General features: G+C 36.3%; 1 protein-coding gene across 4 annotated transcripts in view; it reads right to left on the bottom strand.

Annotated features, from left to right (window-relative positions):
- Positions 1-16803, bottom strand: part of C1H8orf34 (chromosome 1 C8orf34 homolog) — a 150624-nt gene that overhangs the window by 79081 nt on the left and 54740 nt on the right. For all 4 annotated transcript variants that reach the window (XM_066563775.1, XM_066563776.1, XM_066563782.1 and 1 more), the window contains exon 7: positions 13482-13648. In XM_066563775.1, coding sequence (XP_066419872.1) covers positions 13482-13648 — 167 coding nt within the window. The remainder of the gene's footprint in view (positions 1-13481; positions 13649-16803) is intronic.

Genomic DNA, 16803 nt, shown 5'->3' with positions numbered 1-16803 from the left:
CTGCAGCAGTGAGCAGTGTGACTCTGCATCTCTCTGTAAGATACCACTAAGACCTCATCTCTCACCTGTTCAATAACCAGGACTGCTTTGTGTGGGTCATCCTAAGACCTCATTCTAAATTATTACATTCATTGCATTTTAAATAACACTGCCTCCTCACCTGTGTCATGGTTAAATAAACTATCATAGTTTCTGTGAAGGATTTTGGAGACACGAGGGTGCTGCTAATTGTCTGTAGAAATTCTATCAGCCTTCATGTGTAACTCTGTGATGCTTCCTTGCACCAAATATATCCATATTTTATCACCTCATATTCCACCAGATAAAGTCTCCAGTTGTACCTAAATAAATTCATACAGTCTCCATTGACTTTAAAATGATTTTTTTTTTCATTTTCCATTAGGATTGCTCTATCTGGAGTCCATTGGTTGAGACTAAACTTTCATCTATCCTGTAGGAACTGTTTCTTTCTTTCTTCTACCTGCATATAGGTCTCTATCACACAGTCTGGGATGCCTCCAGCTTTGTGCTTGGAGGATCCATTTTTCCATCTACCTTGTCATCTTCCTATTCCACCAAAAAACTATCACTTAAGTGTTTATTCAGGGCTAAATGGGCAAAATTTATTACTTCTACTTACTTTTAGTCATAGCATTTCACCTCCTCATTTTAAATTCCTGTTACTACCCTCACAGCTACTAAGCTACTTATCGATCTTTAAAGCCTGCAACCATTTTTTAAAATTACTGAAGAGAAAGCAAAAATTGGAAGCCATCCACTACCATTTATTTAGATAATTTCAGGGAAACATTTCAGTCCACTTCAAAGGCTCAGGAAAGATAAACAACTGAAATGCGCTGTAATTACTTGTCTAGGTCATTTTATATTTAACTTTCTGTCTGTACAATTTTACTATTAACTACTTTGGTCTATCAACTTCTAAAATGTGGCACAAAAATATCTTTACTTCTGAGAGTTTAACTGGACAATACCCTTCAACCCTCTTACCTGGTTTTCTTCCTAAGGAAAATCAACATTTTGGTTTTGAATCAGCCTGCAGCTTCTTTTTTACCCCCATGGTTCTGGAGATAACCATGAGGTTTGACAGAATTTCAGCAATACTAGAGGGCTCATACAATTGTCATCAGTAAATGAATGTCCATCCTAGATGACTGAACTGGTAATCAGCTACTGGCTAGTTAGAAGTGCAGCTTTTACCTCTAATACTTGTTACCATATTTGAAAGTGCATTTTTATGTTAAGTAATACAGATGTGAGAGGGATAAGGAAATACAGCAATCATTCAGGCATGTGTGCATGGCAGATATAATTCCTATACAGTTTATGTAAACCATCTAATATTTTAATGCATGTCTTCTAATCACACAGAAAGCATCTTATTTCATTACCTATCCTTCTTTCTATCTGAAGTCTAGATCTAATCCGTTTGCCTCAGCCTGAATGTTTTGTTTGGTAAAATATTTATTTGCACAGTAGTTTACTCAGACATAGATCAACACTGAGTTTCTAATGATCTCATTTTGAGTATATTACAAGCAGACTACAGCAAAATTACATGTCATGGCCCTTTCTACAGTGGCAATTCACTGAATCATTCAGGCTCAGAGAGACCTCAGGATGACTAGGGCTCACTGTCCTGCTCAAAGTAGCATCATCCAAGAAGCTTAGGGTTTTACACAACTGAGTCTTGAAAACATCCAAGGCCAGTGTCTCCATAACCTCCCTGTGAAATCTGTTTCAGCAGTTAATAATCCATACACTGATTTTTTTCCCCTTTATATTTAATGAGAATTTTGCCTGTATCAATTTCTGCCCAGCATCACTCACCCTCCTGCTGTGCACCTCAGTAAAGGATGTGGCTCCTCTCAGGAACCTCCACTTCAGCTCTGGGAGGCTGAGTTCCCTCAGCTTCAACCCATAGAAAGGACTGCTTTATAAATACTGGACAGTCTTTAGAGGGATGTCTCCCAGCTAGATGCCCAGCTAGACTTGCTGCAGCATAACTTACTCAATCTCTTTGCTATCACAACCTATATCCTGTATACTACTCCATGCATTTAATTTTTTTCTTTTCTTTTTGTTTCTTAAAGGATTGTAAGAAAACACAAGTTGTAAGTGAATGTGAAAGGCATGGAAAAGGCAGCACTTCTACTTCTTTACTATCTTCTTATCTCAAAACTCTTATATCCCATCACATCAAAGTACATAGATCTGCTGCAGCAGTTAAAGCTTCAGAAAACCTGAGCTTCCTATTTGACCCACATTTCTGTTTATTATTTTGCCATTTTTAAAAAGAAAAAGGAAGATAGGGCTCTATTTTTCTATTAGTCCTCCTAACTGTACTATCACTTCTTCTCTAAATCATTTTCTCTTATTTCATTATTTTACTCTTAGTAGACAATATCACACGTATATGAGATATCAGATCACACGTACATGAGATAGATGTACTAGTTCATGTTGTTTCTGCTGGGAATACTAGTTATCTTGAAATATCCCACTTGTAGAGAAGAATGTCTTACTAAAGCTATAATATTATTCCCCCACCCTGTTACAGTACTTGTCAACTCCAATTTCATTTTGTTAGGTTTCACACTAAAAAATGGCAGTTTTACAATCAATATGTTTTACCTTACAATCCAATTATTTCTTCTCAATAAAATCATACACCTAATTCTCAGTCTCTTTCTCATACTTACAAATCCACAGGGCAAATCTGTGAATCTAAACCCAAATATTTAACTACACATTAACAACTAAGTGATCTTCTGGAGTAACTAACATTGGAGGGTCCAATGTAACATAAACATTTCAGTCTGACTTCCAAAGTAACAAACTCACAGTCAGCACTCCTTACTTATTTTCCGTGATTCAGAAACTTGTCAGAGTTTATCAATATTTTTTGAATAGCACTTCTATTAATTCTGCACCAATAAACCATAGTGACTATTGTGAATTACACCGGTTGCTAAACTGGATGTCAAGTCTCAGCACATACTAACCTTACAAGCCAAAATTAAAAGGCTTTTAGTAACTGGCTGTATAGATACTGTTTAAGTTTGGTTTTTTCTCTCTGATAATCTACTAATATTTAATGGGCTACTGATTTTTGCTAGAGGTTTTGATGGTAACTGTATTATTTCATCATATGATTTGCTGCCTATACATCTTGGAAGAGGTAACATCAGCTGCTGTGTTATCCTGCCACATGGCAAACAACTGCCCTGCAGATGCAAGTTAATTTTAACATCATAAAGCATTGCCTTGTAACAATAGAAAGCCCCACCAAAAAGAAAATGGAGTAGCACACAATTTTTACATTACCTTACCTTTAACTGGAAGTATTTGGGGTAGATGAGGTAGGAAATCCCAAATCCAAATGCACAGTCTGTTGGAATGAGCAAGAAACAATAGCTTTCCTGCCCAGAGAAAAGCCAGAAATATTTGGTGTATTCATTTAATGAAAAGAGACAAGGAATCAGTCCTCAGGGAACAAATTTTAATTTAGCTTTGTGTGACTTTCCCATACTATTGTCAGAACAAGAATAATTAATACAAGAATGAACTCAGGAGTGATGTAGGGGCAAAGAGGTATGCTAAGAGTATCACCTTTACAGTAATTATAGAAAACACTAAACCTAACTTCAAACAACAGGAGAAATACTTATTGTTTCAAGGCAAACTACCTAAAACTACTTTGTATGAAGACCCTAAAATGTATCAAGTACATAGCAATCAAATGCTACATTCCACATCAAAATACTTTTTTTGAGAGAAGGAGAGAGAGATGACAGCAATGCATTAGACATCTGATTTCTCCTTATTATGATGGCATGCAAACCTACCCACCTAAAAACCCACCCACAGCCTCATTCTAGCACTAGCAGACTTGGGATCAGCTCCATTACATACTCCACCTGAAAGAGAAACAAATTTAACTGACCCTTCTGAGACACAGAAAGATGTAGAAAACAGTTAAACCAAAGTATGAAGAAGTGACTCTTTCTACTGCCACTGAGTGTTCTGAGCTGCTTGGGCCTTGCACTATTTTGAGTACAGCTATGTATTTGAACCACACATCTAGCTTTAGTAATTTAGCTTTCACTTTTAAGTAAAAGATTCAAGCAGATTGAGCTTTTTCAGGGCTTATCACCTAAATGCTGACTCTTTCTTTGAGACTAGGACACAGTTCTGCGATTCTCAATTTCTGTAACAACTGGAGGATATCATTTCTCAAAATATTCTTTTGTTCCCTTGCAGAATCCATTATATGTAGTAGCTGAAGTTCTCATATAAGTGATATCTATCTACATTGAGATGTAACATTAATAGACTTTCTTCTCTCTTTCTCTTTTTTTAAGGGCAGAGGAAGGAGCATCATGAGCCCTCAGTTTAATATATAATTTTTAGTTTCCTCCAAAATTCTCCTTAAATAGTCACTGTGCTCCACATAAGAAGCATATAAGCTCATGTCTTGACAAGTGCCAACACAATTCCACTAAATCATGTCAAACTAGGCTTCTAATGTTAGGAAGCACCAAAAATTATATATTTTGATTATTAATGCTTTCTGGTGATCATTTTGCATGGCATACATTATCAGTTCTGGAAATACACTAAATAGTTTCAAATCTAACTCTTAATACAAGCCACTAATATAAATTAACATCTGCAGAAAAGCAGTAATTAAAATACACTTTCATATACTAGTTAGGAATAAACCACAAATAACCTATTTCTCAAATAAATTTGGAGTGGCAAACTCAACTACCAAAACCAAATAAAACAGAAAAACAAAAGCAAATACAGTATAAAATACTGGGAAACAGTACATAACAAGTTTTGAATTGTAACATTTATATAAGTAGACAAGATAGCCATAGTATTTCAACAGAACTGTCTTAGTTTTGGGTACATCAGATTCAATAAATAGCCTTCTTCAGAAATGCCATACACTATCCCCTAACTGTACTAGATACAACTATATTCAGGAGATGTAAATAAATCCATTTTCTGCAAATGGCATTAAATTACAGTTTCAACAATTGGAAAGGCTTCACCAAGTAATTAATGCATCAGAAAAACCTAATACGAATTTTTGAAAAAGTTGCTGTGATGTTCTGCAGCACATGGCAATGGGATCAATTTTTCTACATGGATTTCCAACACCTTCCTCTCAATAAATTCTAGTTTAGGAAGACAAACAGACAAGCACATTTTAAAGTATTTCATACATAGTTTTGGCTTGATCCATTTTGTTTCAATTTTTTCTTTGTATTGTTATATATGCCAAATTCTGTCCATTATTATAAACAGCACTATAATTCAGCATGCAAAACCTAAGAAATACTCTTGCAAAAAATATATTTTATCTGGGCTTTTTCAGAACTTATATGTGTGATTTTATATATATAAGTAGATCTCTATGGCCAACTATCACAACCCTGCTAAATTTATACTTCACTGAATGTTCTTGCTGGCAGTAATTATCTTATTGTCAGTAAATTATCTGTATATAAAATAAAGGACAATTTATTAATAGAAGTTGATATTTTAGTAATTCAGAAAAACATGACACTAATTAACAAGCCACATAATAAGAAGAGAAATACCTCTAAGCTCTGTTGTGTTTGGATATAATTTTTTGCCTTCACATCCTTGCCTCACAATATGAATTAAATTCATAAATGTTCTTTGAATCTCTCTCCCTATCTATTACTTGGATGAACAATCTCTCCTCAGTAGCTGAAAAGAGCCCCAAAGCAAAGAAATTCTATAAAGCAGTTCAAACACTAACTCTATGGGGTTGTGATACCCAAAATCCAGTAATCATAGTAACTCTCACTCTGCTATCACCTCCCTGAATTGTCTGGACAGCTCTAGATCAATCCTGTCCTCCTAGCACAAAAACAGCGATTTCAAATGTCTTTAACAGAATGGTAAAGAACCCTCACCAGAGCTCACAGGGTTCCCCTGCTCTCTTCTGAATCTCCAAGTTAAGAAATCCGGTAATTTCTTAGTAAATTACAAGTTTGACTGTTTTAACTGACTTTTTTCCTACTTTTTTTCCCTGCATGCTACAAAAAGAGAATGTGATTGCTCAGGAGCTGGCAGCAAGTTTAGCACACAGACTAGTCAATCAAGTGGGCCAGATCTCCCCAAACAGCTTGTGAACTCCAACATTCTCATTTTGAGCTTCAGTGCAAGCTAAAGAATTATACAGAGTATATGGGGATGTGAGTGCCAATTACTAATATTGGAGACTCAGTGGCCTGACTAAAACAGATCCAAGCACAAAAGTAATTACATCCATTGCTGGATTTCCTTCGATATATTGCCCCAGAATGATTTCCCCAGTATGCCTAAACAAAGTACAAAGTAGTTTGGACATCAATTTATCCAACATCCTAGGGATATCCCATTTCTAGGGATGATACAAGATCAGGTCAAGTACATAAAGATACTTCATCGACATGCAAATGTGAGAGGTTAGCAAATGTGACACCCATCTAGAAGAGCAGCCAGAAGGATCTGGTGAACTGCAGATCTGTTAGCCTGACTTCAGTGCCAGAGAACATCATGGAGCAGCTCATCTCGGGAGCCACCACACAGCACATGAAGGAAAACCTCATGTCCATAGGGATCAGGCTCATCCAGTATAGGTTTATGAAAGGCAGTGTCTGCTTGACCAACATGATGTTTTTCTACAACAAGGTGACCTACTTACTGAACAACAGAAATGTTGTGGATGGTGTCCCCCTGGACTTCAGTAATCTTCAGACACCATTTCCCCAGTATTCTCCTGAGAAACTGGCTGCTCACAACTTGGATAAGTGCACTTGTTTATTGAATGAAAAACTGTCTGGAAAGGTGGGGAACAGAGTTACATCCAGCTCGTGCCTGGTCACCAGCGGTGTTTCCCAGGGCTCAGTACTGGGGCCAGCCCTGTTAAATATCTTTAGCATTAATCTGGATGAAGGGACCAAGGGCACCCTGAGTCAGTTTGCAGATGACACCAAATTGGGCATGAGCATTGATCTGCCAAAGAAAGGTTCTGCAGAGGGATCTGGACAGGCTGGATTGATGGGCCAAGGCCAATGGTACTTGTGGGGCTCAACAAGGCAAAGGGGTGGGTGCTGCCCTTGGGTCCCAACAACCCCACTCAGTGCTACAAGCTGGGGCAGCATGGCTGGAAAGTCTCCCAGAGAAAAAGGGCCTGGGAGTGCTGGTTGATAGATGACAGAACATGAAACAACCGTGTGCCCAAGAAGGTCAATGGCATCCTGGCTTGGATCAAGAATAGCACAATCAGGGCAGTAACTGTCTCTCTGTACTCAGCACTGATGAGGCCAACCTCAAATCCTGTGTTCAGCTTAGGATCCCCCACTAAAAGAAAGACATTGAAGTGCTGGAACATATCCAGAAAAGGGGAGCTGGTGCAGGGTCTGGGGCACAAGTCTAATGAGTAGCAGCTTAGGGAGATGGGGTTATTTATCCTGGAGAAAAGGAGGTTCAGGGATGATCTTATCATTTAATTCCCTGAAAGGACATTGTAGCCAGGTGGCAGTCAAGCTCTTCTCCCATGTAGCAAGTGACAGGACAAGGATCCAAGTCATGCCAGGTGATGCCCAGGGAAGTGGCTTGAGATGTGTAGATGTGGTGCACAAGACATGCTTAGTAGTGGATATACACTTTCTCCACTCTTGTTTAGGTACATGTTTAAAATAAACTGTTTTCTTTTACAGATTATAAATGAATGACATTTTAGGGTTCTGCATATTATTATATTCACATCTATTCCTTGATAATTAATCATTCTTTTGAAGCTTTTTTATTAGCTCATGTAACTTGTTTCAACTCAAGAGAAGCTAGTATCTCTAGCTATAATTGGTTTTCTCTCTCTACTTTCCCTATAGCAATATGAAGCACAATCAACCTCACTTTCAATCCATTTTATGCTTATCTTACCAGCAGTTGTAACAAGTGTTGCAATATGTGAGTAATTCATTTAATAATTTATTCTAACATTACAAACACACTCTTAACGAAACAAACTTAGCTTACTGAAATTTATTGTCACTCTAAAATTTCTATTTAAACATCAAATGCCTTTAGTATTAAGCATAGTAAAATGCAAGAGTAGGATTCTATTAGGACTTTAAATACCAAATCCCTTTCCTTCGAAAACAAGTTAAAGCTTTGCTTATTCCCAGATGAACTAAAATATTCTCACAGATGTTTCTGTCTCTTAGCAAAAAGATGAAGTGAAATCAATGAACTCCATGAATGACATTAAACAGACCTGCACACTTCTCTTACTGAGGGACTTTATGTATTTGCAGAAAAACTAGAAAAACTGAATATGCTATTTGCTGAACTTTTACCTCAAAAAAGATATTTAAACCCACACCTGATGGAGCCTGAGTGCTCTTCTAGAGGACATCTGTTACACACACACCAGTGCACTGTATCTTCCACTGGAAACTTTGCAGTGTACAGCACAGCCAGTCTCTGCATGCAGAGGAGGCCTCCTGTCTCCCAGGGGTGTCATTCTCTGTTCCTGCCCTACATAGCACATGCCCACTGGTAGTTTTGCCGATTTCCCAATAGCTTCCAAAAACACAAGACTCAGTGAAAGGGAACATTAGGAGCAATTCACACATCTTTCTCTCACACAATCATTCTACTTAAATGACAACAAAATGGGCTACAGGCCAGAAAACTGTTCTGAAGATGTAGTACAACTCACATCATCTTTCCCAGGGCTTTGTGGTCTCTTTTCTGAAAATTCTGTATTCTAGTCACATAATGGAGAAGGTTTTGTTCATCTGGGAAAGTCAACAAAAAGCAACAACCTGCTGCTAGTATTAGTATAATTTATCATGCCTAGAGTCAGTTTCCTGCATGTTGTCAAAGACCTTTAGAAACCAAGGAAAACGTCTGTTAAATCAGAGGAAATGCACTGAAAACACTGCAGATTGCACACCATTTCATTAATGACTCAGAGGCTCATTAAAAAAGCAGTATAGATATTTAAGGGGTAAACTACCAGACACTGAGCTACAGTCTCATCCTTCAGGCAAATGCAATCTCCACTATATTCTATTTATCTTCTCTTGTTATAAAATGTAAATATATCACCAGACAACCTTTCAAGGGTGTTAAAATAATTAAATAATTAAGATTTGAAAGCTCTTGAAGAGAAAAAAGAAATTCTAAAGATTAGAAGAAGAGTTATTAAAGCAAAAAGAACACATCAGGTATCTCCCAAAGCAATAATTGGAAAGTTTATTACTAATTGAAGTGCATTTCTATCTTTAAAGATTCTGGTTTATTACTGTATAGAAGGAATTACACATAATAAACAGAGGCAAACAATCACTGAACTTTCACTTCAAATTTATACATTATGGAAAAAACCCATCATTTTTGTGAAAACAGCTCCAAGGAAAAGAAGAGTTTTACAAGTCCCAATGCTCCAAACAATTAAGCTCAGCTCAAATATAAGATTATTTGCATTGAAATCAGAGAGGCTCTTCAGAATCAAACAGACTGGCATATGCATCAATTGCAGGAATTTGGCTTCAACTTCAACCTCAGTTGTATGAGTGAACTTCTGGGTCCCCTTTGCAGAGGTGCTATAGAGTTAACTACTGCACAGCATCTGTTAACACATGGTAACACTTCAGTACTGTGAGCACACAGAGAGATTGGGAAAAATCAAGAAATTGCTGCTTGAGTATTAGGACTAAATATCACGGAATCACAGAATCATTTAGGCTGGAAAAGACCATTAAGATCATCAAGTTCAACCATTGCCCTAGCACTGCCAAGTCCACCACTAAATCATGTCCTTAAGTGTCACATCTACACATCTTTTAAATCCCTCCAGGGTTAATGACCCAGCCATTTCCTTGGGCAGCCTGTTAAAATACTTGACAAACCCTTCCATGAAAAAACTTTTCCTAATATTTAACCTAAATCTCCCCTGGCATGAGCTGTGGTCTTGTCCTATCACTTGTTACATGGGAGAAGACAGAAAACTCCATCTGGCCTCGTTTCAGAAAGTTGGAGAATGTGATAAGGTTTCCTTTGAGCCTCCTTTTCTCCAGGCTAAACGACCCTCATTCCCTAAGCTGCTCCTCACAGGACTTGTTCTCTATGCCATGATTGTGTAAAACAACATAGAATGTCTTTCTCATCTTTCTCAACTCGTAAAAACTTTAAGAATTTAAGTATATATTATAGTATAGTATATATTATATATTGTGTATATATAATATATATTATATTATATTATATATACACTATATATATTATATAGCATATATATATTATATATAGTATATATAATAGTATATATTTTATATATATGTATATATATAACATATATATATAAGTATACATTATAGTATACAAGTGTGCTACAGAAATCCTTATATTTTTACAATGTGTATGTTTATGCACAGCAATACACTTAAGCAATTATATTTTTACACTTAGTCAATTGATTTTTTAAAACCAAACGAGTCATGCTTTGGTGACTGTATAATCAATATTCACAGCAACTTCAGGGAAAATAACAGTTCAGCCCTCTCCAATGCACATCAGTGAGATACTGAGAGAGTAACATAATTTCTAAGTCTCAGTGGACTTCACCCAAATGTGAGAGACAGCTCAAGCCCAAAAGTCTTAGAACTCCAAAAGGGGCTGCAGAATTTCTCAAATAATTACGTCAGCTCCTGGTTAGATTTACATAACACAATAGTTGGCATTATGATGTGTAAAAAATGAGTCCCTTGATATAATTTTGTCGCAGACACCCCAGACCCTTCAACATTTACAAACACATGTGAATTGACAGTTACAGTTCTCAGCTTTTTGAAGTCAAGAAGATCCTTCCCATTATGATGTTATCGGTCACTAATGTATTTCAGTCACCTGTTTAACTGAACACACTTAGAAAGTCATCAGCATGGGAACAGCCCTCCTATGCATCTTATCTTACATATAAAAAGTGATAACTGAAATCAGAATATAGCCCCGTAACATTCTTTTTCTTCTTTGCACATACATTTCTTTTGAAATGGATAACAATGTAATTGTTTCTTTTATTTGGAATATAAAAGAATTCTAGCTAAAAGCTTCATCAACTCACCTAGGCGATGGAGTTTTTTTAAAGAAAATATGCAAAAAGTCAGCTTCATGCTTTTAATATCTAAATAAATCAACCAAAATCTGAAAAATATTCTCTTGAACACACCTAAAGATGGATGTTTGTGTTCTGCATTTTAAATGTAGTGTACACTTTAAATTATCTGCTATAAATTGTAGAACAATTTTCCCAGAATCCTGACGTAGGAGCATGAAGTTTTGTAATTTTTTAAGAAAGGGTTGAATAAACAAAGAATACTCAACTCTGAAGAGAACAAATCAAAGAGCTATATGCAACAATGCCCTGCAATTCAATGATGGCAGAAAGCCATGACTTGAAATTAGTTATACTGCATATAGGTTGTGTAAAAAGCAACAAAGCAGTTAATGGACTAATTTGGTACATAATAAAAAAAAACCAAAAAAAAAGCCCAAAAAAACAATCACAGTATCAGTTACTGACCTGGAAAATACAGCAATGAAAAATACCTATATTTGCTGATAGGAACTGAATTTCTTTATGCTACCTTCAAAGGAAAACTATAACGTCCTTCCCATGTAACACAGTAATATTCTCCAATTTTGAGCATTTCTGGGGAATGTAGCCTAACCATTATACCAAATATAACACATACTGTCAGCAAATTGCAAAATGAGAATTAAAATAAAAGCCAGTTTTTCAGAAGCACAGCACTTTAAATACCACTAAAAGCTCAGTGTATATTGAGCTCTCAGTGGTTTTTAGTATTACATGGCAATATTATAATCACTACAAGCATGGCTACTCCTCAAATATGTCAGGAGTTTGCCTCAGAATCTTACATTCATTTATATAACACCCTTCTCAAACTGGAGGTCCTGTTCATGAACTTTCTTAGTTCTTTTGCATGGCACAAAACTAGAATGAATTCTTACAATCAAGTACTTATTAAAAAAAAAACCAAAACACTAGCTTGTACATAGATCATTTTCTACCCAAGTGTCAAGACACTAGAAAATTCCTTTATACTGCCTTCTTGATTCCAGATACCTTCAGGGATTCAAGTGTCTGGAAGAAAAAAACTGTACATCTGTTGGATACATTTTGCTCACTATCTGCACAGAAATTAACAAAAAATCTATCCTGTATGTGATAAATAATGAGTGATCCAGGCCATTCTCTTCTTTCTTGTAAAAGAGATGCATATATCAAACTCAAAACTACTGAAAAATAAAAGGAAATTATGTATTAATTTGCAATTAATTAAACAGAATATATATATATACATTTTTTTTTTTTTACCATAAGCAGGGTCAATCACTGGAACAGGCTGCCCAGAGATGTTTTAGAATCTCCATCTTTGGAGAAAGTCAAAGTTCACTCATAAGAACCTGCTATAGCTGATTTTTTTGAGCAAAAGATTGTGCCACACACCTCCAGCAATCCCCTCCAACCTCAACTATACTGTGTTTCTTTGAAGACTATAGTAAGGATGCATAAGAAATATAGAAAGTAAAATGAGCAGCATGTTTTCCTGATTTTTAGATTAGGGTCCAACCTGAAAAAGAAAAATCATGCCAGAATTCATAAACTCAAGAAACTTCAGTTATTCTGAGATTATGAATTTCCCATGCTTTGATCCCACATAAAGTTCCATTGAACAGAAACTGTTAACAAATAATGAAATCCATGACTGCCTTTTAAGCATCATACACTGGAACTTTGAAAAATATCAGAAAAGAAATTATTAAATACAATTAGAATCATTATTAATTAAATACAATTAGTAATTCTAGGAAAGGGAGGCAGCAGAGAGTATGAAGTCTTCTGGAGTTCAATTTAAGATTTAAGATACAATACAGTCTAGTGGAAAATTACAATCAAATCCTCTGAAGAGGTTACAAATTCACATTACATAAGCTTTGTGTAGCTAGTAAGTAAAAAAAAAATCTACTGAAGTTAAAACTGTGATGCAGCTAAGAAAAAGTAAAACCAGATGAAAGATAGTGAAGCTGATTCTGTTCCTTGTTCAAAAATACATTTTGCAAGTAAAACGTGGAAGGAATTTATGTAGGAAACCAAATTAATTACATTAAGCACCTGAAGCATTTGATTTCATGGAATTTGGATGCAGCTGGGAGTTTATTCACACACATTTAAGGTCCTCCTTACATTTCTCCTGAAAGTTTCATGTTTAACCCCAATGAACCTTCACACAGCTGCTAAATACTTTAGCTTCAAGCATAGGGAGCAGTTTCTGACTAATCTCTGTTTGTTTTTTTATAATAAAAAAATTCAGAAAATACACATAATTTTTTGCAGTTACCCAGTAGTTCCATTGCATCATCTTCATTGTCAATGTCTTCTTCGGTTACAGATGGAGCTGTGCTTTGAGCAGAATCAAAGGAGTCCTGAGAAAGCATGGCAGCCAGCAGTTTCTTATGTTGCTGCTGTTGATGTTTTAATCCTTTGGTCTTTGGCTCCATTTTTAAGCTGTGAGGGAGGAAAGCACAACTCTCTCTTACTGGTGCTCTCTTCAAAATACATCACTCATTCCCTGATCATTGGATGTTCTAAGACATTTTGTATTTTCAGTTTCTACATAAAGTTTTGATTGAATTTGGGAAATTTCCCATTGATTTTTATGTGCACTAATCAAGTCTAAATAAGCTACACATACAGAATAACAGGATGTCAATTAGTAAACAGTATTGCTAAGCTATTGATAAACTATTGATATTGATAAGCATAGCAAGAAGTTGACAACAAAGAACTGTTCTCTAGAGTAGTTTTGATACCATTACCCCACAGGATTTTAACACTTTTCCTGATTTGTTGAGTTGTGCCTCTGACCTAAATAACAGACAACTGGAATTGCACAGATGTTAGAAAGGTCTAAGGCAGGACCTGCTACAGTTTGTCATTCCTTACTGTATCAACACAAAGCAGACAGAAATTTGGTGCCCCACATGAGGGGCAACTCATGAGCATACCACCAGCACCTCAGACTGTCCTTACAGTCTGTTGCAGGAAGGCAGAATTGTTGCAAATGTATGATTTTTAATATAATCAACAATTGTTCATTTCTTCAGCAAAAATAAGACAAAGTGCACCTTGGAGATGAAGAACAGGCTTTAAGTTTAGGACATCATGTTATGCTGTCCTAGTTCATTTCACGCTCTAAGAGACAAGAGTATCTAATAAAAATCACTCAAATTCCCCATTGTGTACATACATTATCCCTGGAGGAAGATTCCCAAGAGCCTTACATCTTCTCAGAATTCCTCCAAGAAATTTTTCATGGAGAAAACTACTAACAGTGACTTGGAAATGAGTTTAATCCTATTTTCATGGAGTTCAAATTTCTAAAAGATGAGCTCAGTTCCAGCAGGATTGCCCTCAGCACTTTTCTATGGTCTTTTATCTCTTATTAATACCTTGCCTTTCTTCCTTACAGCAGCAACAGAGAGCAGTGCAAAACCAGTGACAAACACAATCTTTCCTCTGTAGCAATCCAGAACATTGAGGACAAAAAGGTGACCCTTCACCCAGTTGACGAACATCTCTAACAGAGCTACCTCAGACTTGCTACATTTTCTTTCCCAGTCAGAGCAGGAGTGACACCTGTCCCTTTAGTTGCTCTTTTTTTTTCCTTTTGAGTTACTGGGCCTGGCTTTCAAATATATGACATGTCTGCTTCCGTTCCATCATCACAGGAATGCATGTTTTTCAGGAGGAAATGGTCATTCTGTCACACCACACTGATGCCACTTACTCTACCAGTGATTTGTCAGTGACTAATCCTTTGGATATTTATACTGTGTTTCATATATGTACCATTTCCTTATGTTTAGTGACAGGTAAAACAAAACATACAACCTGGAAATAATAGAATGATTACAGTTTTGACTTTCTCATTCTTGTATTTTAACTGAGTATTATAATTAGTGCTAAGAGTTTGCTGGTTTATCCCATAAATCCTGATAAATAGTGATAAACAATCTATCCCCCTTTATTAAAAGTGTTACTAAATAAAATTTAACAAGATAAAATTGGAAACACTGAATGTGGATATTTCAAATTGCCCTCTCTTTCATTTTCCAAAATGAAACTTGTTTTTACAAAAGGTTACTTAACTACATAAGGCTACATTAACTATGAAATAGATTACTGAAATACAGATGACATAGACTTTACAACTGATAAAGTCACTCTTTTGAGAGCAAAACACACTCTTCCCACTATTTTTAGATGCACTAGTTATTCGCGACATTAAAACAAAGTTATTATTAATTGGTACTTGTCTCGTGCATTTGTGGTCATTTCCAAAATTCTGCTAATAGCACTTTAATTCACAGCAACACTAAATCAGACCTTGAAGAAACTGCCAGTTATTAGTGAACTATTATTAAATATTCAGACCAACCCTGATCAACATGGGTCTTTAAAATTTCCATATATAGTTGACATCAATTTTAGAATCACCACAATCTTGAAGTTCTGCAACTTTATGATTCCCTTGCAAGACTGCAAACATGCTTTTTATAAATACCATACAAAAGCTGATGAAATGCTAATGAAGCAAAGAATTATCCCAGACATAAAATCAGTCATCCAAATGTAAATCCATATGCCGCATGTAATTTAGTAGTTACTCATTTCCACTGAAAATCGGTACTCCCACTTAGCAATACATATTTTTCAGTAGGCCTTCAGCACTTACTACACCTACAAACAGAGATATCAGTATCCCATGAGTCTTTCCTGGCATCACGTTCCCTATATCCTCCTTATTCACACACCAGAAGACCTGATTTTGTCATGACACTTGACATGATTCCTCAAATACTATACTCAAAGCCATTAATCACATTTTTAATTAGCTTTGAGGTTTCTCTCAGCTTGTACCATCCTCTACAAAGAGAAAAACATGCTGATTTGAATCATGTCTGTTGCTCAGAACTAGACCTCTTTGCTCTCTTCTGGAAATTAGACAGAGATGCTTATTCCTTCTCCTTTCTGATGACAGAAGGGATACAATATCCTCAATTTGCTCTGAAACATGGAACAGATCTTTATTCAATGCCTTTACTGAACTGCTGAATAAGGAAAAAGAAATCCAGGCCTGCACAATCAAGCTGCAGTGCCAGTTGCTGACTCCATTATTTTCCCAGGAACTGCACTGAAGAGACCGAGAGTCTGAGTTGTGTTGGTTCCTGTCCAAGGGCTGGCTGAGGGATCATTACTACACACTGCTACTTCTTTGAAATAGTCGTACTCACAGCTACCCCCACGATAATCTAATTAAATGAAGTACTCATGGATAACAAATATTCCCAAGATGTGAGGAAAGTTAATGAATGCAGTCTGTAAGAGCACAGCTAGTGACACATTAGTTTCAGTGTGACACGGAGGTGAATTCCAACGTAGAAGGTACATGGAAGAATGTGAAGTGAAGGAATACCTTAGACCTTTTCAAAGGGAAAGCAGAGAGTTTCTGCCTTCTAAAAAAAGGAAGAAAAAGGTGTCTGCTCCAATCAAAGTACTAGTTATAACCCAAGGGATATGCTGTAAGGCTAAGGGAGAAACGTAGGTGCTTAAGTCAATTAACAGAGGCAGTGCAGAAGATTCATCCCTTTTAAAGCAAG

The sequence above is a fragment of the Molothrus aeneus genome, chromosome 1 (assembly GCF_037042795.1).
Source record: "Molothrus aeneus isolate 106 chromosome 1, BPBGC_Maene_1.0, whole genome shotgun sequence".
Lineage (NCBI taxonomy): Eukaryota > Metazoa > Chordata > Aves > Passeriformes > Icteridae > Molothrus > Molothrus aeneus.
The sequence above is the reverse complement of the archived record's forward strand: the minus strand, read 5'-3'. Positions and strand labels throughout refer to the sequence as shown.